The following is a 23,341-nucleotide window of genomic DNA, read 5'->3' as shown; positions in this document are numbered from 1 at the left end:
AGAAGCTAATCTCTGTACAAGCTTTGAGAAGCCAAGGCTAGCAGTTGAAGTTCTTGTCATAAAAGATTTCGCATCGAGGAAAATCACTCTTAATGCTGCATAAGAAACGTTGAATGAGGCATCTGGAGTTGTCGGTACGGTTGGCAGATCTAGTCCAAGATCCAAGGACCGACAAGGCGCCACCCTCACCTTGATGCTTCAGTTTGACGAAGGAGTAATCATTCGTGTACCAAAGGATGCATCGATGCTGTAAGAAAACCACGTATTGTTTCCATGATCAAGAATGCGAGTGATTGGAGCCTTGATACTGCCACGGAGAATACGAGGTCGTGGTTCCAAGGATCATTCGATCGATGAAAGCCTGACAGCCGCTGTGCGTGCCAGACGCTGCAGCCAACGATCCCATGTTTGGGAGTTGCAGAAGTACAACAGCATGGCCCGGAATCCGACCCGCGAAGTAATTATATTGTCGCCTTGGCTCTTCCATATCGTTGGCTGTCGAATCGCTCGTGTAAAAAAAAAGAAGAAAAAAAAAAAAAGTCCCCAAACGCTTGTAACTTTGGATTGAATGGCCCATGTACTCAAGACAAAAGAAAGCAGCAGAATACAAGGGAAAAGGCGACAATTCAGCACCGAACGTCGCAAGTGTGCTCGCTCTCAAGAAAAAAAGACATGTTGGAGGAGAGTAATGGCAGTCATCTATAATTTTTTGCGACCGCTATAATGGCCGCAGCCGGTGCGCCTGCAAAAGGCCGACCTGACGGTTTTTTTGCTACCTGAAGAGGGTGTTCTCATCCTTCTCGAGTTCAGCTGTTGTGGTGGCCCATGATTTGGTCGAGAATTATGGGAGGGAACCAGGGCTGATGGTGGTGATGTGGAAACCCCATCTACCTGTAGCACCTGTGCAAAAACATTGTAGGTAGCTCTGAAATGAGGCGCAAATTAGGAGTTGGACAGGCCGGATCGCCACGGCGGTTGTTTGGCGATGAGAGCCATGGGGATCAAACCGATGTAGAATCTTGACGATAGGTCAAGGTACCCAACGGGAAAAGGGTTTTGGTGAGGGACACTCACTTTCTTGTCTCGATTTATGCGATCAGCTGTAGGGTAACGACGTGATGGGCTAGAAAATGCTGCATCACAAAGGACCCACATCGGACCCGGGTCCGTAAAGGCTCTCGGGATCGCCGCGGCTGACAACAAAAGGAAGGCGGCAACCAATAGCAACAATTAATAAAAAGCAGAATAGCAATATTAGGCGGAAACATCCATGCAGTATGAGGTTTTCGCGTTGAAACAAAAGCATTGTTTGAGCTCGTTGTTGTTTTGTTCCCTCAGCTCATGGTGTTAGCCCCTTCCAATGCAGTGCGCTTCAGATGCCACCTCCGTACCTGTCGGGGCTGGTCTCCGTTTCATCCGTTCCATGGCTTTGGTCCCGCCAAGATCCCGGCGACGACTTTTGACGTTACTTGGCAGGAGTTAATCTCAACCGCTGCTTGTTTTTTTCTTTTTTTTTTTTCTTTTTAATCTACTGTCCAATTTCACTAGGACTTTTTGCTTTCCGTTTCGAGTACCGTGCTTTTGCCCAAAACAATGTAACAAACAGCACTTCTATCCGCTTCTCAAAAAGGTCCCGATTATGCAAGAAACTTTGCGTTTTTTTTTTCTATGTAGTTTGTCAGCTGCCTGGATAGCAATGCCCTCGGCAGTCAATCGGATATCCACTCATGAATATACACGAGCTCATCTGGGCAGTGACGGGGGAGCTGCGAGAGTAACAAGCCTAGGCTGTCAACCTCACAACATCCGCCACTCCCAGACCAAGTACTCTTCTCTTTTACCATCTCTCCCATCCCTTATATCCCCCAGTCTATTTATGTACCGCTGTTATTTTCCTCCAAACAGAAAGAAAAACCCGCATCTAACAAAAGTCCACCGGGCGAGCGCAGAAAAAAAAAGCTCACTTTTTTACCCCTCCATCCTTTACTGGAGGTTCTCGGTGCCAGGGATGATGGTACCGTTCCTGACAGCAGCGACGTGGCCGCGAGCCAGGTAGCCGTAGGCGGGCATGTACCTGTCGAGCCAGGGGAGGAGCTCGAGGGCGCCGGGGGTCTCGCGCCAGTCGCGCATGAGGTCGCAGACGATGCTGAAGAGCGAGACCATCTGGACGCCGGCGCGCTCCATGCGGCTGTTGGAGACGTCGCGGATCAGGGCGGTGGTGGTTCCCGAGGCCTCGATGTTGGCCCAGACGCTGTAGCCGGCGTCGCGCAGGGACAGGGCGGCAAACGTGGTGCACACGTCGGTCACGATGCCGGCCAGGATGACCTGCTTCTTGCCCGTGGCCTCGACGGCCGCGCGGAACTCGGCGTTGTCCCAGGCGTCGACCTCACCGTTGCGCTTGACAATGGTGTGGTTGGGGTACATGTTCAGAATGTCCTTGGAGGTAGGGCCGTTGGGGCCTGTTTTGAAAGGGGGTTGTGTTAGTCGAGTCTGTCCTTTTTTTTCTACTTGAACGGGATGCAGCTGATAGTAACAAGAGAGGAAAGAAGCTTACCGGTCTCGGCGGACGTGGTGATGATGGTTGGGATGTCAAAGACCTTGCCCAGAGCAGCGTGGGCCAGGATGTTCTGCTGGTACAGAGTAGGGTCAAAGTCGCGTGCCAGCTGGTACAGACCGACTTGAATGTCGAGAATGATCAAGACGGAGTCATTCTTGTTGAGACGCTCAAAGGGGAACGCTTTGTTTTGGGATATAGTCAGTTATCGTCCGTCTATGAGAGACCAGAGGTTATAATGAAGGGGAAAGTCTTACAGTCAGCGCTGACCAGAGAGCCCACGGCGAGCAGGGCGGCCGTGACGGCAGACTTGAGGCTGAACATGATGATTGGCGAGATGAAAGTCTTCCTTGGAGGAATGAAGTGACTAGCAAATTATGACTGGATGTTCAGAGGAGCGCGAGAATGCTGGAGTATGAGCCCGTGGGTTGAGGAGAGAAGGAAAAACAGCATCTACGTCTTGGACCGAAAGCCCTCTACTTATACTTGTCTCCGAAGCCGTATCCAAGGAGCCAACTAGGGTGAAATATTTGCCCATTTAGCAAAACAATGCAAGATATGTTGATGCTGTAACATCGTTCAACACGCGTATACTGACCGTACTCGCCTCGCCCAGGCGGCAAGGTAATGGCTTGTACAACAATGCAATCGCATTACACAGCGCCGTGTGGGGTCGCATCCATTCGGTGCGCTCCAGCCGCCCTACCGCGCCGGCGGCGGTGGAGGACGGGGCCAAGAACCCATGTCCGCGATGGGTTCCTGAAATTGGTAAGTATAGGTAAGCATCTTAAGCGAGAGGTGTGTGGTGCGGGACGGGTTGAGCAAGGGGTATAAAAAAAGAGCGAGGGTTTGTGTGTTGATGACCGAAACAGGATTAGAACTAGACTATCTAGAACTAGATTGTAGATGCAAAATATCCTTGTTTGTAATAATGGTATTCTTTGACTAAGGTGCTGACAACACAACTGTCATACTCTACTCTTGGGTAAAGCCGCAACATAGTATTTCCGCAAAATTCCATACGCACCAACCCCAGATTATGATGCAGGTCAAGCTCCCTAGGCGAAAAAAAATAAAGAAGACTTTTATTGACCCACGGTTCGTCATCAGTTTCCAAAATTCTCCTCCGGGATTTCTAATGATGACATTAATTTGACGGGGAACGGCGGGCGGCAGTCCCCACCAAAAAAAAAGAAATCCCACTTCTTCGGAGACAGCCACCGCCAAGCCCTGCACACAGACTGCACCGTTTAGTGGTTAAGAGGGGCAAGCCCCGGTGGTCGCTGAGTTCAGCAACCAAGTCCAAAAGGACCCTTAAAGTCCTTATTTGGCTTGGGGGCAGACTAGTCCCCCGTCTCGGGATGTCGAATTTTCAATTTATTCATGCACGGAATTGTGGTATCGGAGATCGGCCAATTTTTCATTGACACCTAAAACAATCGCATCTGTCCCAAGGGAGCAAATCTCAAACTTAGTTTCTTTTTTTCTTTATTTCTTTCTTTTTTTTTTCTTTTTTTTTGCTGGGATTTACCTTGTCGGCTCCATTTCTTTTTTTCTTTGGCAGTTGCCTATCGTATATTTACACATCTGAAAATTGTTTTCATTGGCTCCCTCGTAAATGTAATTCCAAGTATGTGGCTCCTGGGATCTTCATAGTCCTACATTTATATATACGATAGATTGCATAATGTATGAAATTTACCCATTTCAAGGGTTGGTTCGTTCATGATGCCCCTCGTGCTCACTTACCTGCCCTTGACTGGTCGGCTGTTTACTAGAACTAGTCTAGATAGCACAATTTGGAATTTGTTCCGTACATGGTGAGAGACCAACCACCGTTCTGGGTTGCACCTGGGTTTGCAAAATCATCCATCCGTACTAGTGGTAAAATATTTCGACGTGCTTCGAAATCGGGCTTTGATCAAGTTCAGACTTGAGCTGAATTTGATATACATCTAATACTATTCCAGCTCCAGACTAGTTTAGTTACAGAAAAGGGGGGGGATGTTTTTCGATTCCTATTCATCTCAACTGGCATACCTTGGCCACCACGTGCATAATGTGGAGTATAAGGATCTCTCCAGCACCAACCAATTGAAGGCGCGTACTTGACAGAAGAAGTGGGGCTAGAATATCATTCGCAGCTACAGGGTAGGTCTGGGGCGTTCTTTCAGGGGTCAAGGACATGGCGCATAGGTTTCTCTTCTTTGTCTGTCTTTTTTTTTTTGTCTCTTTTTCTACTGGCTTTCATCTCTGTAGGCCTTGTGTATTTTTGAGTTTTGTGCAAAACCGTTACATAATGCGGCTCCGTTGGCTCGGTACGGGCCAGTCATAGGTGTCGTCGGCGTATTAGTTCTGGTAGGTAAGACACTAACTATTTAGTGTTAGCTAGAACTAGTATGGCTCCCAAGTCCTCGAAAACTTTTGGACAAATGTGCATGCACTCGCGGCAAAAGGCACAGAGGGTTCGTCCTCGGTAAGTCCCGGAGGAAAAAAAAAAAAAAACAAAGGCGGGAAGTCTACTGGATGATTCATGATGCTTTCCGTCAAATGCTCGACGAATTATTCCAGAAATGACGTTAACTTTCATGCTGCTTTGTCTTGGTTTGATTTTGACTTTGTTTGTTAGCTGTTAAGTATCTTTCAAATGAAAAGCAGGTGTTATTGTATGAGTGGCTCTCGGCTTACAGATCCGTGGGGGAAGGGAGAGTACCCTGACAGGCAGTCTGCCCAACGCAAGCGTTCTGGCCGAGGTACGAAACAAACTGTAAAGACGCACTAGCAGTTTACACTGTAAAAGATACGCAGGTCTCACAGACATTGTTCCGTTCATGGGACGAGAGTCTCAAAGCCACGGCGCTAAGTGATACACCGTGAAGACAAGTGGATTTCGTCTCAACTACAACAGAGACAAAAAAGAAAAAAAGTGGGATTGGGGATCAAGATTGGCACGGTCATCAAAAGGCCCCAAATCACCCTGCACATCCAATGTTTGTTTTACAAAACCTGGGATTGCAAAGGTCAGACCCCCGTGGAAGAAAAAGACGGCTGTTATCCACATTTAAGCTTTTCAAATGTTGAATCAGGATCTCCTCCGATGGCTGACAGTATGACTTTTATCTATCAACATTGCAAGCGAATGACTCGAGAATCTGAGGTGAGAAACGAAATACGAAGCGTATACGTCCCAAGGATCGAGTTGCAAGACTGTTATTCCCGCCTCACAGCCACCGGGCCTCGATCCCCAAAGTGTAGCTTTGGCGTCAAACTTTACTTTGTTCAGGGGTCATCGTTGGCCGTCGTTGGCCCTTTTACCTCCCAGCTCATGCGTTGAGCCTAGGAGTGGCTCGACTAAAACTAGTCAAGCTCGCTCTGGCTTTACCAAGGGGTTGTTCTTTTTGGGGGCTGTACCTGGATTGACCACAATTCCCTTGTTGTTTTGGAACTTACCCAAACTTCATCTTTGAAGAGCCGGAAACTCCACAGACAAAAAGATCAAGAAAAAGAGAAAAAAAAAAGAGAGAAGAAAACCGCTCCCATCCCGATAACATTGATGGGAGGAAAATGTTAAGAGCCCTGCGTGAAGCAGCACAGGCGACGCACTCGACAGCATATGTCAACTTTGTAAAGGCAGAGACCCGCTCCCGCACCAGCCAAAGACGCGCCGCAGCCGCCCGCACGATAACCACACGACCGGTGAGGACGGCGACATGCCGGGCTTCCTCGTGCCTCCGTGGTATCACGACGATGGACCCAGCGACGCCTCCGTCCGGCTCGCGCTGCTGACTATTGGCTTCTTCACGGCCGTGACGTGCTTCACCCTCGTCAAGCTCATGTACCAGACCTATTGGTTTTGGGCACGGTCGCTCAGGCCAAACGAGTACCTCGTCATGGTGTGGGGGGTTTGGATCGTCTCCATCGTCAGCGTCGTTGTCATGTGGCTGTTCCTTTCCGGAAAGATCGAGACGAGCTTTTGGTTGTTCTTTGGGCTAGGTACTTTCAACTTCTTTCGACCCCATTGAATCTCTTAGGCGAACGATGTCTCTGCCTGGAATGCAATCTTCTCACGTTTCGCTAACGATATTCGGCACGTCACGCGAAAGTCTCTGCAATAACTATTCAAGTTTGTGGCTATTCCACTTCTGTTTTTTTTTATTCTCCTTTGGTAATAGTTCAGGATTCAACTGACACAGTCGCTCTATACAAAAAAAAACCAGGTCCAACTAAACGTCAACATCCTGATACACATACTCAAGTTCCTCATCCCCTGCCCTCGCCGAGCCGCTAGGATCAAGTGGACTGTCGTCGGGACGCAGATGCTCATGCTCATGTCCATCTACGTCATCTGGATACCAGCCCAGCTGCAGGTGAACAACACCTTCTTGACCCTGGACGGGATTTGGATCAAGATCATGTCGATTGAGTGCCTGTTCGTGAACGGGATGCTGGGTGGCTACCTAGCCCTCTTGGCCAAGCGGAGACGCGACACGGCAAAAGGCTTGAATTACTGGGCCGACTGCTTTTGGAAAATCCTGGCCTTGGTTTCCATCTTGACGCTGACGGATGTAGGTTCAAAACTCCTAACGCCCCGCTAGTCGCTTTTTTTCCCCCCCTCAGGACCCCTTAAAAATTTTAGCCGCCTACCCTAGTCATGGATATGCATTTTTTTTCTGACTTGTTTGGGTTCGTGGGGCCATGTAGGTAATAAACGTCGTCGCTTTGTCATTGCCGAATAGATATTTGTAAGTCACCCTAGCGGAAAACGTAAACACAAGCGTACTGCACGCCCTGACTAACACGGCCCCCCTACACACACACACACGCGCGCGCGCGCACACACAGCTACATATTATTCCAGCCCACCATGCACATGGTCAAAGTCTTCACCGTCATGACCATCTCCGAGGTACTGTGCAAGATCCTCTACCCCAGCGACAGCAGCGCGGCGGCGTATGGGATCTGCGAGGACCTCGACATGAACGTGACGTGGGATGATCCGGAACCCGGCGGCAGCTTCGGCTCGGAACCGGTCTCTTCGTTCAACAGCTTAGGCTCCTCCGGCGGCGGCGGCGGCAGCTCGGGAGGACAGCAGCAGCAACCGCTGCCTGCCAACTGGACCCCCGACATGAACTGGTGGCCGTGGACGACGTTCCGCACCACCGTCACGAGCGATCACACCCACGCCGAGAACCAGCCCTGGACCGGGATACAAAAGACGGTCGAGACCGACGTCCGGCACGAGTGGGTCGTGCTGCACCACCGGGAGAGGGGAGGATCGCCGTCGCTGAGCATCAGGCCGAAGCCACCCTCGTCTGGCCACACGGCGAGGAGTAGTGCTGGCTTGCGAAAGCCGGGCGGCATATGATGCTTGGAGAGGGTTGGTGTTTTTACTTTATGATTTCTTTTATTTTTTTTTCTTCTCAAAGCGTGCGGGTTAAACAAAAAAAAAGGTAAAATCTCTCTTGAGGTAACAGCTGGTGTTTATTGCTTTCCTGTCTTTTTTTCTTTTTTTTTTTTTTTTTTTTTTTACAAGTGTCTCATGATATGAATATCATGTGGATGTGGATGTCAGATGGACCTCCATCATCGCATGGAGTCATTAATTTTTCACCGGCAGCGGTAGAGTTCTCGTACCGTTCAACATGACGAGATTCTGAGAAGGACATGGCTTGCCAAGGATGCGAGCGACTTGGGATATGCCGACCTCGCGATCCCCGGACGGCAGGGCGCATACGACTCTAGGTTTTCAGGCATGCTGAGAGTTCATGACCTGCGCTAGGATATAACACACCGAAGCTATGAGTCAGGAGACTTTAAAGTTAATATCAGATACAACAGGGCATTTGAGAGTATCGCTAGCACTGGTATGAGTCTAGAATTAGACCTCATACCCTTGAATGGCATCACGGAGGGAATGCATTGCATCGTTCGCCCGAGTGCTTGACTTATATGTTCCCGGAAAAGCATCAACGGGAAACGTGACACAATTATCACGTCATCGCTATATGAGGGGGGTATCAAAACAAAACTAGTCATTTTGTTAGTCGTTTCACGATCTTCCGTGGTCTGTATTCATCCTCAAACATCTCCCTGTTAGTCCTTTTCCTACCGGAGCTCAACGACAAGCACCCATCCACGGTAAGCTCATTCCTCAGACTTGAGAAGGACGTGGCGACTTTACTCGTTGGCCGTGAGCAGTTTACAGTAGACGTTGACAGGTAAGCCCCCTTGGGCGGCACGTTGTGTTGCCGTCCATCCTCGGGCACGCTATCGCTCTTCCTCAGCGGGGCCTTGACTGCGCCCTGGGCCGTGTCGCAGGTTTCTGGTTGCTCGGTGAACAGCACGTCAAACTCCTGCGTGTTTTCCCTGCTAGTCATGGGGGTCTGGTAGCCCCCGACCAACGGGGAAAGACTCCAGACTTCAGCTTTTGGTGGCTGGCTCGGAACGCTGCTGAAGTTGGATCCCATTTCTGAGAGACCGGGCCGCTCCTCAGGGGTCCTCGGGGCGGATGAGCTGGATGTCGGGGTGGCGCTCATTGCGGCGGTGATACGATAGTGCGGTTCAGTACAGAAGGGTTCTGAGTCTTGACATTTTCGGCTGAGGGTCTGGAACTTGCGAACGAGATCCCTGCATGATATGCGGTCGTTGAATGGAATGATGAGCATTTTCTGTTCAATTATGTCGAGAACCTTGGCGAAGTATGAGCTGCATAGTCCGTGGTCTCGAAGGTCTGATATTTGCTGAGTAAATGTAGTATGCAAACTTTGTCAGTTGCTATGATGGGAAAGGAACGAAAACATGAAGGAACTCTCTCTCTCTCTCTTCTGAAGAAGAGGGGAAAAAAAGGAAGCAAAAGAAAATCACGTCACTCACTTTATGCACAGCTTCCTTCACAAACGCATCCCTAGGAATGCCATCCCGTCTGACCACATTAAAATATTTGTCCAGCTGGATCATCCTGCCCACATTCACGCCGTCGTCCTCTTCCGACCTCGCTCTGGTAAAGTCCTTCCACCCTTGGTACCCGCACATGTACCAAACCACGAGCTCGAGCAGGACGGCGCCGAGCGACCAGACGTCGACGCGCGGGGTGACGAACGCAGACGTGTCGTGCTCGGGCGCCCGGTGCGTGGGTGAGTGCTGCGCCAGCTCGGCCTGGACGTTGACCGAGTGCTCCGAGTGGAACTCGGCCGCGCCAAAGTCGGCGAGCTTGAGCGTGCCCATATCGTCTCCGACCCCGCGGTACCAGAGGATGTTTTGCGGCTTGATGTCGCCGTGCCGCCCGTGCGTCTTCTTCGTGTCCACCGCGCCCACGCCCTCGGTCCGGTGCACGAGCTTGAGCGCCTCGGCCAGCCCTAGCATCTGCCGCGCCATCCACCTCACCAGCGCCACGTCTCTACTCAGGCTGGAGAGTTTCGGGTGCTTGGTCGTGATGAAGTCGTGCAGGTTGGAGTCGGCCCAGGGGAAGATAAAGTAGTACCTGCTGTTCCCCAAGTGAGGACTCTGACGCTCCATAGTCCCCAGGAGGCAGACAATGTTTGCGTGGGGGCTTGCCATGAGACGCTCCAGGCTCGTCCTTTCCCGAGCAAAAACCTCTTTGCGCGTGTTGACCTTTAGGATCTTTAGAGCAAAGCAGTTGTTGCTGCTTTCTGATGTCTGTGTATGTCAAACGAGCAAGGATATGACATGAGTTATTAAGTCAGCAAAATCATGGCGCCAACTTATACATCTATCTACTCAAGGGAAAAACAGACCGGGAAATCTTGACAATTGTACTGCTGAGGATGTATCCTGATCTTGCGGACCTCACCAAAACCCCCCGTCCGCGTACCCGACGACGCTGCCGAGTCCCCATGGCCGACTCTTGGCTGCGCCGCAAACGCGGCGGCGAACCCGTACTCATCCTCGGCCGCGTCCTCGTCGCTGACAAACGGCAGCATCATGTCCCAGTCTAGCGTCAAGTGCTGTATCTCGGGCGCAGAGGCGGAACTCAACCGGAACGACGGCACGTGGATGGTATACTGCTTTGACTCAAACGCCTCCTGGTCCCGTGCCGGAAGGTGGGCGAGGCTCTGGCACACGATTGGATCTTGTCCACGCGGCGCTCTCCTACATAGTACTTTGGGCGCACCGCGGTGGCTGCGAGTATACAGGAGCGGGAGATGGTCATCGGTGATGCGTTCTTCTATGACGCCGCCGATCAGTGCCGCCTCCCCGATCAGGACGAGGATGGCAAACAACCGCCGGGCGGACGCGCGCTGCGGGTCCTTTGGAGTTCCGCAAACCGCACCAAGTATCTTTTGCAGCTTCCGGCGCGTGAATTGAGTCGGGCCGGCTTCTAGCTCGGCCCTGACCGCGTCCCTCGTTACCAGCTCTTCCAGCTTCTTGGACGGGACGAATTCCCGACCCGGAGCTTCGGTCCATTTGGAGGGGACCTGTGCACTCCTCAGGAGGTTTTCAAGGCGCTCCCTTTGGTCGCTGTCTTCGGCGCTGGTCGCGGTTGCTGGTGGCGGAGTGGCGTAATGCAAGGGATACGGGCTCGTGTTCGAGTTAGTCCAACATCGAGACCGTGTGAGTGGCGGCATCGGGGTCACGCCTGGGTGTTACGGGTCGGTGACGCCGGCGAGCTGGTATAAGTAAGAGTCAATCCATGGCCTCGGGTGTCATGGTTCAAAATAAGTGTCTTTGCCGGATAGTCACTTGATCTTACTTTTTTTGAGACAAGACTTGGTGGTTGCTTTGCCACTTGGGTTGTTTGGTTTACACGAACCACCAGTCGTATAACGGTATAAGAGTTGCGCCCCTGCCGAGACTGGCCTTCTGGTGACTCGAATCAGTGGCCCTACTGCTTTTGAGACTCGAAGATTGAGATTGAGAGTAGAGTAAAGGGATTATGAGTCAAGGAATTAATACAATTATGAATGATGGTCGAGTACAACTTTGACAAAGACTTTGAATAAGTTGACAAGGAAACTCTCTTGTCTTTTCGGTTCGGAACGGTATCTGCATCTGGATATCTTGCAGGCCCCGCCATGTTTGCATCCAATCACCCAAGTCGTCGGTAACTGCTTGGGGGACATGGCATGCGCTCGGAGAGACCGTCTTGCGGCTCTTTGCAAGGCGCAGCAGCTGTACATCGAGACATCGAGTCTTCCCTGCTTATAGGGGACAAATTGTGGAGGACATGCTCCGGCCACCAAGGAGTGGGGGGTCTGCAGAATATCGAAATGGCATTGCAAATCGGGGTAAGGTATGTGGTGGGTGTGATTGCGGCTTGATGATGAAAAGCCTCTTGTCTAACCCCCAAATCTCAAAGATAAAAGTATCTTTGCAGGTTATCCTCACAAGTATCTGTGCTAGGAAGTATCGTAAATATTTCCCAGGCTCCACGATTTACTGAACTTTTCCTTGTGAAAAAAAGGATTGGACAATTGGAAGTGATTGCAACAAATTAACCTCTTTGAATGCATGTTTGATCAACCAGTCCACGAAAAATAATTCCGACTTCCGGCATCAGCACATGAAATTATGGTGCCGAGTACCTGTAGGCAAGGACCACAGCGAATCACGATGAAGGCCATCGATGATCAGCTGCAGTGAATTCTGACCGTGGCTAGCATCGCTCCAAATCATTAAACAATATCCCGTTTCTGGGCTGCTGGTGCCCAGACAGAAGGGGGGGACAGAATAACGCGGACACCAAACTGTTGCAACAAATAAAGTTCCCAAACCGAATGGAAAATCAACAAAAATAGAAACTCGTATAAAGTCACCGTTACGGTTTAAGCGCAATCTTTTTGATCAATTGCATCTTTTGTATGGAGGAAGATGTCCGGCTTTCCAAACTGCGAGTTGAAGCCAAACACATGTGTTTGGGACAATTTGCCCAATGGTGTTGTTGTCCGGTTTATCTTGTCCCCACCCCACCATGGCTGCTTGGGAAGGCCAGGCTATATACCTATGCATTAGAACTAGTTGCAGGACCTGGGCGTCAACACCTTGGATGACCTTTATTCTGATTGGGTTTAGATAAACGGGCCACGCTGGTTGCAACCACACCAGCTTTACGGCATGGGCCGTGTGGTCACGGTCGTCAGGCATGTCGAGGGCTTTTCTCTAGTCCCTTTATGATCCTTCTTCTTCATTCCATTTATCTGGGAGTCAGCAGGCAGACTTTCTCGCCGTGTATCCGTAGACTCACGACTTGAGGAGGGAGGGGTTTTTATTTGTCATCTTTTCTTCGAAACCAAAACTGCATCGGTCGTGATGACTGTCGGATTGTTTATAGGAATTCTGTCGCTTGACATTCAGAAGGAAGAAGAATGCCTGCAGGTTATAAAGAGGGGATGTGGTGAGAGTCCTGGGACCAGCTACCTCTGATTGGGTGAAACCCGTATTTTTATCAACTTTTCGGATCAAGTCTTGGCGGGGACACCGCTCGGGAAAATCTGGCTTCTAGACTAGATGCAGGCAATTGGTACGATTTACGGGCCGTGAACGCCTTACCAGGATATCATGCATGAATATTTTCAGGTCGTTATGAAGTCTCACAAGCCGGGATAGAAAAAAAGATGGGGAAGAAAAAAAGAGAGAGAAAGAGAACTAATACGCCTCGAGGATGGTTTTCCATGGTTTTGTTAGTTGAAATCAGTCAAACAATGGCTTGCTGATGTGAGGTGACTTTTGGAATAGGTGGGGCATTGGCTCTTAATTCGATACCCCCAACTTCCCTCACTGCCACATGGCGTTGCCTTTGCCGTGGCTTTCCCTTGTAGTAATCCCTTGGGTCGGGGTCGCTTCCTCAGCCCTGCTCTGTGACTTTGTGCTGACAATATCTACAGAGCATCCTGTCACCTGCGCTCAGTAGGCAACCAACTAAATTCCTTTCTTTCAATTCCATGTCAGCCCTACAACTGTTTCGAGATTCAAGCAAAGTTTTTCTTATAATTGAAGGCATTTGATGGTTTTCTTAGCTTCGTAAACCCCATCAGAATCCACGTCAACACAAAGGACAAAAAACAACCCGCCAAATTCTAAACCACTATCTATTTCGTCTGACTACATTACCACTCGGATATTCCCTTTGCAATGGGCACCTCAACAGCAGCAGAGAATCATTACCAAAGATCAAGAAGGGGCTCTGATCCCAAGATTCTCCCGACAAAGTTCGTCTCCGACACGGCGCTGTTGATACTCGCATTGGAGGAGGTGCTAGGAGACAAGACACGCTTCGACATTCAAGTCTGTAGCAACGCCTACAGCATAAGCAGCACGACTGATCAAGATATAGACATGGTATGTTCCCCCTTCGTTTCCCTGTTCATTCCTGGTGAACTGCTACTAAAATGGTTTTTTTTTTTTTTTGTCTCTCTCATTGTCAGTGGGCCGTTGCTCGCCATTACCAAAAAATCAAGTCCGACAGGTCCTCTTCACGACGGAAGAGCGCGTTGAGGAGTCCAAAGCAATCACATAGGGTGCAGCCATGTCCATAGATACAACCATTTCAATGGAAACATGGCAAAAGTACAAGAGACTAGGAGTTTGGGGCAGGAAATCATGATGCATGGCATGTTTTGTTTACGGGTGATGATTCTGGGTTTGCCGTCTTCAACTTCACGAGCTTTTTCTCATCTTTTTTTTTCCAATTTGGCGCCGAGTCGCGAAATGACCGGTTCGAAGCTTCACATGTACATAACAGCGATATAAACTTGAATTTACAAAAGAAATAAAAAAAATAAAAAATAAAAAATAAATTAAAAATCAGAAAGCATAAATCCCAACGAACGAGTTTTCCCGCAGACCGACCGCAATCCTGACTTGGGCTACTCAGGTAGGGACGAAGACCGCTGGCATTGTGGGGGCCACAATGATTGAGATTTGAGGGCGGGAGTTTCTCAAGGCAGAAAAATTGGAAAAGACGAATGATCCCCTGTTCCTCGAGTCGTAGTTTGACCAATCAAGTAAAATCGCAATTATTTCAAGATACACAAACCTCTTGCTTACCGGTAGATTGCGGCGGGAAACCCAGCGAATTGCGGCTGAGTGAGGTCCGCTGAAATACGTCCGGGAGAGGCACAGAGGCGGTGCGAACTTGGATTTGGAGGAATTGGTGTGTGTCACAAGTGTACCAACCATTGCGTCAGAGCCGAGCCCATCTAGGTCAATCACACTTACCACCCCAGCCACCCAAGTCATCTTTCCTGCTTTTTGTGTGAGTGGGTCAGGCATTGTCGGTCGGTAGCTATAGTCGGGAGCAAAAACTTCCACTGGTACGGAGTACTGCTGATGGCCCAAACCCCATAAAGCCCCGGCCCAACAGTTCCGCATATAGGTGGGATTAGGTACAGTAATTACACATTTGTCCCCCTTGGCCGTCGCCGATGGAGGGCCTCTAGGCTTATTTTTTTTCTTCATCTTGTTGGTGGTAGGATGCATTGCGTGATACAAAACTGCGTCGTTACCCAAACAGCCGGTATGGAAAGTGTCAATTTGGCCAGCGTAGGAAAGGAATACATGTATATAGAGTATGTAGACCGCACAATTTCCGGGGTCAGGTCCCTTTGGTGGTTGCGAATTCCTATACCTGCCACTTTCATGGATCAAATTTATATATCTATCAGGCTATCGGGTCATTTGTCACCGTATTCACAGCGCAATCAAAGAAGAAGAAAAAAGTAGAAAAGGCCATTTTCCTTGCCCCTTATCCTTTCCGTATATTTTTCTAAGTTCTAGACGCCAAGTTCAGCTTGCATTCGTCAAAACTACCTCATAATGCCACGCCTTGATTGTTACGTTTGCGAACGAATGAGGACGGGGTCGCCTCACAAGCACGCAAACCGACTACCTGCTCCCACTCAGCGATGCCGACTTTGCAATCGAGACTATTGCGACGAGCACAAGGAAAACAAGTCCAAGCTTGACGGGGTCTGTGAAATCAATCATGAGACATATTACAAAAACCATCCACGTCTCGATGATATTTATCCCAACATGGCGGCATGGAACGAAGCCCAGGCCAAACGGAGAGCCGAATGAAGAATGGAATCAGAGCAAGACAGTCAGACAGGGAGCATTCCTCAACAAACTGGGAGAGGGAGGGGCTATGTTTGCCATCAAGCAGCTGAGTGTGTGTGGACCTCTGAGAAGCTGGGGGGTCATTGGTCGAAGATGATGTTAGGCGCCGATGGCTTGCATCAAAAAGAGTAAGGTGATTATGTACGAAGTACAGTATCAGCAGATCCTGGGGCTTATGTCGGCGGTTGTGCTCCGAATATGAAGCAACCACCGTCTGAGCTTGGGTGTGCTACCCCCTTTACCGGCAATCCTTTTCTGTTAATAAAAAAATATTGCATGTAATACGGCACAGATTGCATAAAAGTGCGATATTTTGTTGCATTTGTGTGCACCACCTTGCAGCCCCCAGTATGTTTATAGAATAAAAAATATCTACGCACGTTCACACTTCATTGTTGTACGTAGAGCAGCTCTCAGCCTTTCCTATCTAAAGCAAGTCGCCAACTATACCCCTTCTGCAATCTGTACGGGCGGGCGCGGGATGGATCGTCAAAATGTAGTAATTAGCTTGGATGGAGGCCTCCATGGGAAGTTTTATATCCACTTTTGATTGAACAAAGAGAAAAAATCGCAAAGCAGTTCTGAATGTGCAGAGAAGCCCACCATGACAAAGCAGCTCCTATAGTACGACATATCGGTACTGAGAGAGAAAAAAAGATGAAAAGAAGAAAAGTAAGCCACGGTGTTCAACCCCCAAGTAGTGTGCAGCAATGGTCAGGCCAGAGGGACAATTCACCCCAGGGCCTCCGCATCCTGATTGATGGCAGCACCTGGCGGTCTGAATCGCTCAGCTTCAGCCCGCCCGGCAGGTCCAGAACCCCAACCTCCCTCTTCCCTGATGAGGATGAGCCGTACTCGGGTCTGGAGCAGCTGCTTCGCCGGTTCCGACGCACGAGACGCGCCGATGGAGAGGATGATGGGTTCTGGCCCTACGAGCTGCTCCGCCGCGTGCTGAATCGGGAACGTGTCCAGGCGTGTTTGGAGCGGTGTGCCGCCATCGATCCAGGTTCTGCGTCGGGCCTCTGCGAGGCCATCATAGGCGACCAGTCCGCCTCGGACGTTGGGCGGTGGCTGAAGCATGATGCAGCAGACAACACGCTCAGGGGAGGTGATGTTTCCGTCTTCAAAAACACCACCACCGTAGCCCCAAAAAGCTACCTGCGCATCTTTGCACTGCTTGTCCTCCAGGAGAAGCCGGGCTTGATCCGGGCTTTTGTCGATCACGGTGTCTGCGACGACAGTCTTCCTCTGGATATCGTAAATAACAACGGCAGCGTGTCGTTAATGCGGCTCGGCCGGCCTCCCCATGTCTCGTCCAGCGACTGGTTCAGGCCCCACGAGCTCGAGCACCTCAAAAGCTTCCAGTGGAAGTTGATCACCCCGTGCTTCTCGTTCCGCAAGACTAGGGAGACGGTGCCGCACTACGACTTACCCGAGGAGGCGGTTCTGCCGTGGAGGGACGACGGGAATTACGAGGGGAAGCAGGGTACTATTCTGGGCAGAGACCAAGGAGGTAGCGGCGTTGTCAGGAGAGTCAAGATTGAGGTGGACTCGCTTGATATTGATGGCTTGGACACTATTGTATGCCTCGACTCCAAGGAGGGATTCATTCCTCTGCATGTTGCGTGTAAATTAAAAAAGAAACTTGGTTAACAAGCAAAATCAATATTCAGATAGCCTCGGATCCCAGGCCTGACGCCAGGCTCTTTGCCGTAAAGTCCCTGCGCAAAAAGAACGCAGCAGCAGAGTTCAGTAGGGAGCTCGAGATGCTCAAGCGCTTCGGCGGCATCCAACACCCGCACCTCGTAACACTCCTGGCCACATTTACACACCAAAGCCGCCACCACTTCATCTTCCCTTGCGCAGACCTCGACCTGGACGACTACTGGAACCAAAAACCCCCCGAGCGGCTCGGCAGCCCGACCTATCCTGCTTTTATCCGATGGGTATCCGCACAGCTGCGAGGCCTGGCCGAAGCTGTATACGTCATCCACGAGCCGACCGGCCGACGTCGGGAACTCCTGGAGGTCTCGGGGCCGGACGGCAAGATGTACGGGCGGCACGGGGACCTCAAGCCACAAAACATATTGTGGTTCCGTGGGGACACGGAATGGGCCGCTGCGGGTGAGGAGGATCCGGCGCGCGGGATCCTGGTCATCACGGACCTGGGGGCTTCGGCCGTCCACAGCGAGGTCAGCCGGTCCAACGTGCCCAACCAGGGCTTGCCGCAGACGCCGACGTACCGGCCGCCCGAGTGCGACATGGCGGAAGGGAGGATCACACGTGCCTTTGACGTATGGACGCTCGGCTGTGTCTTTTTGGAGATGGCGAGCTGGCTACTCGAGGGGACGAGGGGCCGGGCCGGTTTCGTCACGTCCAGAACCTCGCGGTTCCTGGACTATGGTGGTATGGACTTGTTCTATAACATTCAGAGACGTGGTGAGGGGGAAGCTTGCGAGTTCACCGTCAAGGAGAGTGTCTTTGAGGTTCGTTCACTATAACCCCCTTGTCTCTAAAAAGAAATGGTTGGTATGTTTGATTTTGAGGGCAAAGCAGCTAAAATGTGTCTTCATTAGTACATTGAAAAGCTGCACAGAAACCAGAGTTGTACCTGGTACATCCACGAGTTGCTGGATCTCATTCATGGCCAAATGCTCTGTGTCATTCACCAGGAAAGAATTCGGTCATCTGGTCTTGACTTGCGGATCAAAACAATGCACAGGAGAGTACTTGAGGAGCCTGCCTATGCGCAGGAGCCTTCTCTGTGGCAGCAAACTATAATCGAACGACCGCAACCTGTCATTTCCCATTTGACATGTTACCATCAGAATAACAAGTCTGCTATTGAGGATCAGCGGCGAAGATTGATGGGTCCAGATACTACAGTGGACGGTAGCCCTGATGAGATGGAATCCTAATCTGGTCCTGTTAACAGTATTCCAAGTTCAAATTAAACTGAAGCCTGCAGCCGTGACAAGCTTTCATGTAAACTATACTAGCACGCCTATTATACGAGCGCATCAACGATATGCTCCCTTTTCCTAGTTGTATTGTTAATATTTGGGCGATTGTATTCAGAGATGCATCTTCTCAGAGGGCTTAGTGAGGGTGACAAGTGGTTATATTGTGCTCATCAGCTCAGCCTTCAGCTGAGCTTATTATTCAAAGGCCGCTACTTAATAACTCCCAATTGCGACAAAGATACTCTGATCTCACTTTAAGTGACTAAAAGGTTTAAGGAATGAACTTGTAATTTCATATCAACGAATATCGACAAACGAAATCCAATCAAAGATTCAAGTAAAAGCAATCTTGCCCCAATCACCCAATATTCGATATCTTCCACCGACTTCACGGCTCATGGTAATTCTCGACCTTGACTGTCTCGCTGAGTATTCTCTGCTCTCGCTGTTGAGAAGCAAGTTATTAGTTTTTGGATCATGACATAAATATCTCATTGAAGGCAGTATCTTTATATGCCCTTCCCAGAGGAATGAAGTATAATTAGGGAATTCATACCTTTTTGAGACCTCGTGGAAGCATACATTGGAAATAGCCACGCGTGTGCTGGAGTAAAGAAGAATTAATTGTTAGAACTTAGAATCAATCGATAGAAATCATGAGCGAGGGTTTTGTGATGAAAAAAGAAGGGGAAAAAAGAAAAGAAAAACTTACGATCATTGTGTACTGGGTGTCAAACAAGGCAGTGAGAAAGTCCCTCAAAGGCTGCTCGTCGACATAGCGAGCTTGAATCATCACCATCTTGGTGGGCGGGGGCAAGTTCTTCACCATACTTGATGATTTAGAAGGCGTGGCTGCTTTGGTCGTTTTGGTGTTTTCCTATGAAGCCGTTATCTGCTTTACAAAGCTTTTTGATATAAGAGCTTAAAGCAAGTTTGTGAGATGATGGGCCAGGGACACTCCCTTGAATATATTCGTGTTTTCGTTGGTGCGCTTTGGCGGACAACCAAACAACCAGAAAAGAAAAAGGCATCCGAGGGGAGGCCCTGGGAAATAACTACAGGTGTCCGGCTGTGCTCACTGCTGCGTCGCCTGCCAGCCTACCCTACCCTCCATAATACATACCATACATCTGCCACCCGCCAAAAATTTGCACATTTGCAGTCCCACCATAATGAGTTTGACTGATTTCAACATCTGTGATAAACTCCTTCATCAATCAATCGAATTATGTCAGAATGCGTCTCATGGATTTCTATTCTGTATGATATATTTTTCCTGCAGAAATCGGATTGAAAACCGGAGCTGTGTACGGCTTTGATCCCGATTCTTAGCAGTCGCCGACAGAAGAGGGCGCCCGCTTCCGGTTACTGTACTGATCCCGATGTAGGAAATGCTGGGCCTCCCGAGGGGACGTTTCACTGCAGATGTGAACATGCAGCAATACTGCAGCCCCCGTTTTTCTGGACAAATGTCCAGCGCCCGCGAGCTTCGAATACAAGCAGAACAATTCTGCCTTGGATGTTCTCACATAACAACAAACACAGCAGCCTGGAGCTTATAGCAGGTGTATAATGGTAAAACGGGACAACATGAGGCTGAATGTGTGCTGAGTTGAACCATGCTTTTCTTTTCTTTTCGCTTTTTTTCCATTGTTATCGATGTGCCACATGCACAACGCACCCAGTTAGGTCGGCTTGGCTGCGCCACCTCTGCATCAACTCCCCAGACCACCTCCATCTACCTCAGCAAAAGCCAAGAAATTTCTTGTCACTCTGGCGAATTTAATCACCCAATACTGTGGGTAGAACTAAGTTGCCGGCCGCTCATAACCCGACCCCAAACCACCCACCTTCAAACATTTCTACGTCAAAACGCCCCCGACCCATCCTACCTCAAACCAGGGTCCCAGTGATCAATAAGCAAATTTAGTAAATCTATTCGAGAATACTCCTTCGAGATGAACTGGGCAAGTGACAACCTGGGCATCGACGAATATGACCTAGAGACAGTGTTCAAATACGCGCCGAGGGAGAGCACAGTGGTGCAGATGCTAGGCAGTAATGAGGTGAATTTCAAATCTGATTCTTTGTTTTGTTTATTTTCATTTTGCTAACCAAGACTGAGAGCTGCTCAGTACAAACTGGTGACATCGTCCCTGGAGCTGGAAAAAGAATGGAAATTATGGCTTTCGGAGGTTTGTCTCTTTTCGGAGGGGCCCCCTGAGCAAAAGCGACACCCTTTATTGACAGATTCTTGCCTCCCCTCATGCAGGAAATGCCGCCACCGCGTGCTACACCTGGAAATGGAGGCTTAGTACTACTGTTAGAACATTCAAAAAATCATTCTCATTTGTATTTTGTTTTGATTGGACCGGCGTGGTTCTTTTCTCAAAATGGAAATACACTGCAGCCAGCAACCATGACTAACCAACAGTTTCCTCCTTTTTTTCTTCAGGCTTGCCACAAGAGCAGACGATCCACGTCCTACCGCGACGAGTCACTCCGAGGTGTCCCCATCTGAGAAGCCAGTCAAGCTGTTGGCCCGTGAGCAAGGCTCGCCCGAAGTTGGTACGCAGCTGAGAAGGACCAAGACCGTCCTGGACGTGTCGAACCCCAAGATTGTACAGGGCAACGAAATACTGCAGGATGACGCCGCCGAGCTCCAGGCTGCTGCTGCGGCCTTGGCTGCGAGCGGCCGACGCGGCGTCCGGACCCTGCCGTTCTCGCAGGCCAACTTTAGGCGCGTTTCCCAGGCCTTTCACACCCATGGTACCATCGCCCGCGTCATCAGCAGGACAGACGTGCCGGTATTTTCGGCCGAGAAGATCAATATGGCCGAGCAGCCTGCATATGGTAAGCTTGAAGGATAGTGTGTGTGTGTGTATGCGAAACTAGGAGTTGCTGAGCTTGTTTCGAAAAATCTGTTTGTTCAAGAAGCTATGGATGCTCCTGAAAGAAAAGCAAAATCTTCATCTCCCTGAATTAACTAACACGGAAAAGTCTACAACTGCCGCTCATCAAACGCCTGGGCCCACGACATGGCCCTATCGGTGACGCACTTCCCTGAAACCGACCTCACCTTCGCCACCATGTACGGCTGCCACCAGGAGGCCGAGGCACAAATCATAAAGCGCCTCTCCACGATGCAAGGGGAAGCCGCAGTGTCTCACCCGCTACTTTTGCCGGGCATCTTTGCCGAGCTGGAGCGGCAGCGGCACAAGAGCCTGATCGACAAGACGCTGTTGGTGGTCGAGAGCTACATCTACGAGCGTGACGTCCTGCAGCAGTCTCTGGACGGAGGAGGAGGAGGGGGCCCGGCGGCGGCGATGGAGAAACTGGAGCGCAACATGAGGAAACGCAACACTTGGCTCGAGACGACCTACTTTCGAAACGGGCTGGTCAGCTGGAACACGCAACTCGGTAGGATGGTGGAGGAGGCTGAGGCGTTGGGACCGCCGGCGGAGAAGGGGCCCATGGCGGAAATGAGTTCCCGGGTCGGGAGGCGAGTTCATGAGATCCGGCACGAGTACGAGGACTGGATCAGGGACTGCACGATGCGGTTAGATGGGATGACTATGGCTACGCAATGGGTGAGAAGGAAGGTCAAGGAACTTTCGTGTTCGCTTTCGTGGCATAAAGAATAGTTCAAGCTCCAAATTTTGTATACTTGCTGACATTTTAGTACTTCTGTTGCAGGCGCAAAACGAAACGAACCTCGAGATCGCACTCGAGACCAAAAGGGATTCAAAACACATGCGCTCCATCGCACTATTGACCATGGTCTTTCTACCAGGGACTTTTCTGGCGGTAAGTTGGTCTACTATGAACCCCCTATAATGAATATTGCGCTTGTTATTATTACTGATAACCATTTCGCTGGCCCCTTTTCCAGACTGTCTTCAGTATGGACTTTTTCGAGTGGAAGCCTGATGACGAAGGAACAGCCAGAGTGTCTCAGTTTATCTGGATCTACTTTGTCATCACTGTTTTACTGACTTTAGGGACGGTGGGTCTTTGGTATTACTTTGTCATCTACCGGCCTCTGAGGCGACAGGTGCCTGATGAGGAGGAGGATGATGATGATGATGATTAGAACTGTAGAAGATGGCCATTATTGCTAGCCAGCGACATGATTGTATTTCCATCAGGGTCTAACCCGATCACCGTGACACCGGGACTTTGGACTCCATCTGCTACCTCACCCTTCACGTACACCAACACCCTCGCCCACCAGCCGCCTGATCCTCTCATCCAACCTCAACACCCTAAACGCCTCCGGCCTGGGCAGTTCGAACCCGGAGAAACAAGTCCCATAGACGATCCCACCGGCCCGCCAGACCGGCCTCATGACTTCGAGATCGACCGAGCAGCCATCCTCACCCAGCACATCCTCCCAGACGTGCCAGCGGACGACCTCGAGCAGCACGAGCGTGGCCGTGGTCTTGCCGCCGTTGCGGACGCCCTTGATGTCGTGGTGCGAGTGCAGCCTGCACTCTGCCGCAAAGGGCGACTCGAGCACCGACGCCGGCCTCACCGACTCGGACGCGCGCGGCGTCAACCCCGACAGTGCCCACTCCGACACGCCCGGCGGCGCGTTGACCGACGCCATGTTCATGGCTTCCAGGACCCAGTCGCTCGTCATGCTGATGGTGCACTCGCCCGTCGCGAGGATGTTGCTGAGCGTGTCGCCGGGGGTCTCGCCTACAAACGAGATGGAGTACGTTGGCGGCTGAGGGGGGGGGGCTGTCTC

General features: G+C 50.5%; 7 protein-coding genes across 7 annotated transcripts in view; 4 read left to right on the top strand and 3 right to left on the bottom strand.

Annotated features, from left to right (window-relative positions):
* Positions 1 to 1,983: 1,983 nt before the first annotated feature.
* On the bottom strand, positions 1,984 to 3,555 carry PgNI_04407 (uncharacterized protein; the record flags this gene model as incomplete). Its single annotated transcript, XM_031124454.1, has 4 exons — positions 3,153 to 3,555; positions 2,812 to 3,070; positions 2,555 to 2,737; positions 1,984 to 2,459 (listed from the first exon to the last, which is right to left on the bottom strand). The coding sequence occupies exons 2-4, from the start codon at positions 2,876 to 2,878 to the stop codon at positions 1,984 to 1,986; spliced, it is 726 nt and encodes a 241-aa protein (XP_030984404.1). The 5' UTR covers positions 2,879 to 3,070; positions 3,153 to 3,555.
* Positions 3,556 to 6,264: 2,709 nt separating this feature from the next.
* On the top strand, positions 6,265 to 7,919 carry PgNI_04406 (uncharacterized protein; the record flags this gene model as incomplete). Its single annotated transcript, XM_031124453.1, has 4 exons — positions 6,265 to 6,547; positions 6,658 to 6,677; positions 6,772 to 7,119; positions 7,413 to 7,919. 4 exons carry the CDS (start codon positions 6,265 to 6,267, stop codon positions 7,917 to 7,919), a joined length of 1,158 nt encoding a protein of 385 aa, XP_030984405.1.
* A 667-nt stretch (positions 7,920 to 8,586) lies between these two features.
* On the bottom strand, positions 8,587 to 11,139 carry PgNI_04405 (uncharacterized protein; the record flags this gene model as incomplete). The annotated part of the gene is made up of 3 exons (XM_031124452.1): positions 8,587 to 9,294; positions 9,428 to 10,210; positions 10,309 to 11,139. The coding sequence occupies 3 exons, from the start codon at positions 11,137 to 11,139 to the stop codon at positions 8,587 to 8,589; spliced, it is 2,322 nt and encodes a 773-aa protein (XP_030984406.1).
* A 2,503-nt stretch (positions 11,140 to 13,642) lies between these two features.
* On the top strand, positions 13,643 to 14,027 carry PgNI_04404 (uncharacterized protein; the record flags this gene model as incomplete). Its single annotated transcript, XM_031124451.1, has 2 exons — positions 13,643 to 13,849; positions 13,977 to 14,027. 2 exons carry the CDS (start codon positions 13,643 to 13,645, stop codon positions 14,025 to 14,027), a joined length of 258 nt encoding a protein of 85 aa, XP_030984407.1.
* Positions 14,028 to 16,232: 2,205 nt separating this feature from the next.
* On the top strand, positions 16,233 to 18,546 carry PgNI_04403 (uncharacterized protein; the record flags this gene model as incomplete). Its single annotated transcript, XM_031124450.1, has 4 exons — positions 16,233 to 16,252; positions 16,330 to 17,209; positions 17,302 to 18,114; positions 18,205 to 18,546. 4 exons carry the CDS (start codon positions 16,233 to 16,235, stop codon positions 18,544 to 18,546), a joined length of 2,055 nt encoding a protein of 684 aa, XP_030984408.1.
* A 1,246-nt stretch (positions 18,547 to 19,792) lies between these two features.
* Positions 19,793 to 22,684, top strand: PgNI_04402 (uncharacterized protein; the record flags this gene model as incomplete). Its single annotated transcript, XM_031124449.1, has 7 exons — positions 19,793 to 19,851; positions 19,980 to 20,657; positions 20,727 to 20,913; positions 21,047 to 21,444; positions 21,592 to 22,181; positions 22,288 to 22,398; positions 22,484 to 22,684. The coding sequence occupies exons 3-7, from the start codon at positions 20,858 to 20,860 to the stop codon at positions 22,682 to 22,684; spliced, it is 1,356 nt and encodes a 451-aa protein (XP_030984409.1). The 5' UTR covers positions 19,793 to 19,851; positions 19,980 to 20,657; positions 20,727 to 20,857.
* Positions 22,685 to 22,789: 105 nt separating this feature from the next.
* Positions 22,790 to 23,341, bottom strand: part of PgNI_04401 (uncharacterized protein) — a gene marked incomplete at both ends in the record, with an annotated part of 1,072 nt that continues 520 nt past the window's right edge. The window contains one exon of the mRNA XM_031124448.1: positions 22,790 to 23,320. Within this exon, the coding sequence (XP_030984410.1) occupies positions 22,790 to 23,320 (531 nt within the window). The remainder of the gene's footprint in view (positions 23,321 to 23,341) is intronic.

The sequence above is a fragment of the Pyricularia grisea genome, assembly GCF_004355905.1.
Source record: "Pyricularia grisea strain NI907 chromosome Unknown Pyricularia_grisea_NI907_Scaffold_2, whole genome shotgun sequence".
Taxonomy (NCBI): domain Eukaryota; kingdom Fungi; phylum Ascomycota; class Sordariomycetes; order Magnaporthales; family Pyriculariaceae; genus Pyricularia; species Pyricularia grisea.
This window is presented reverse-complemented; position numbering and strand designations above follow the sequence as displayed.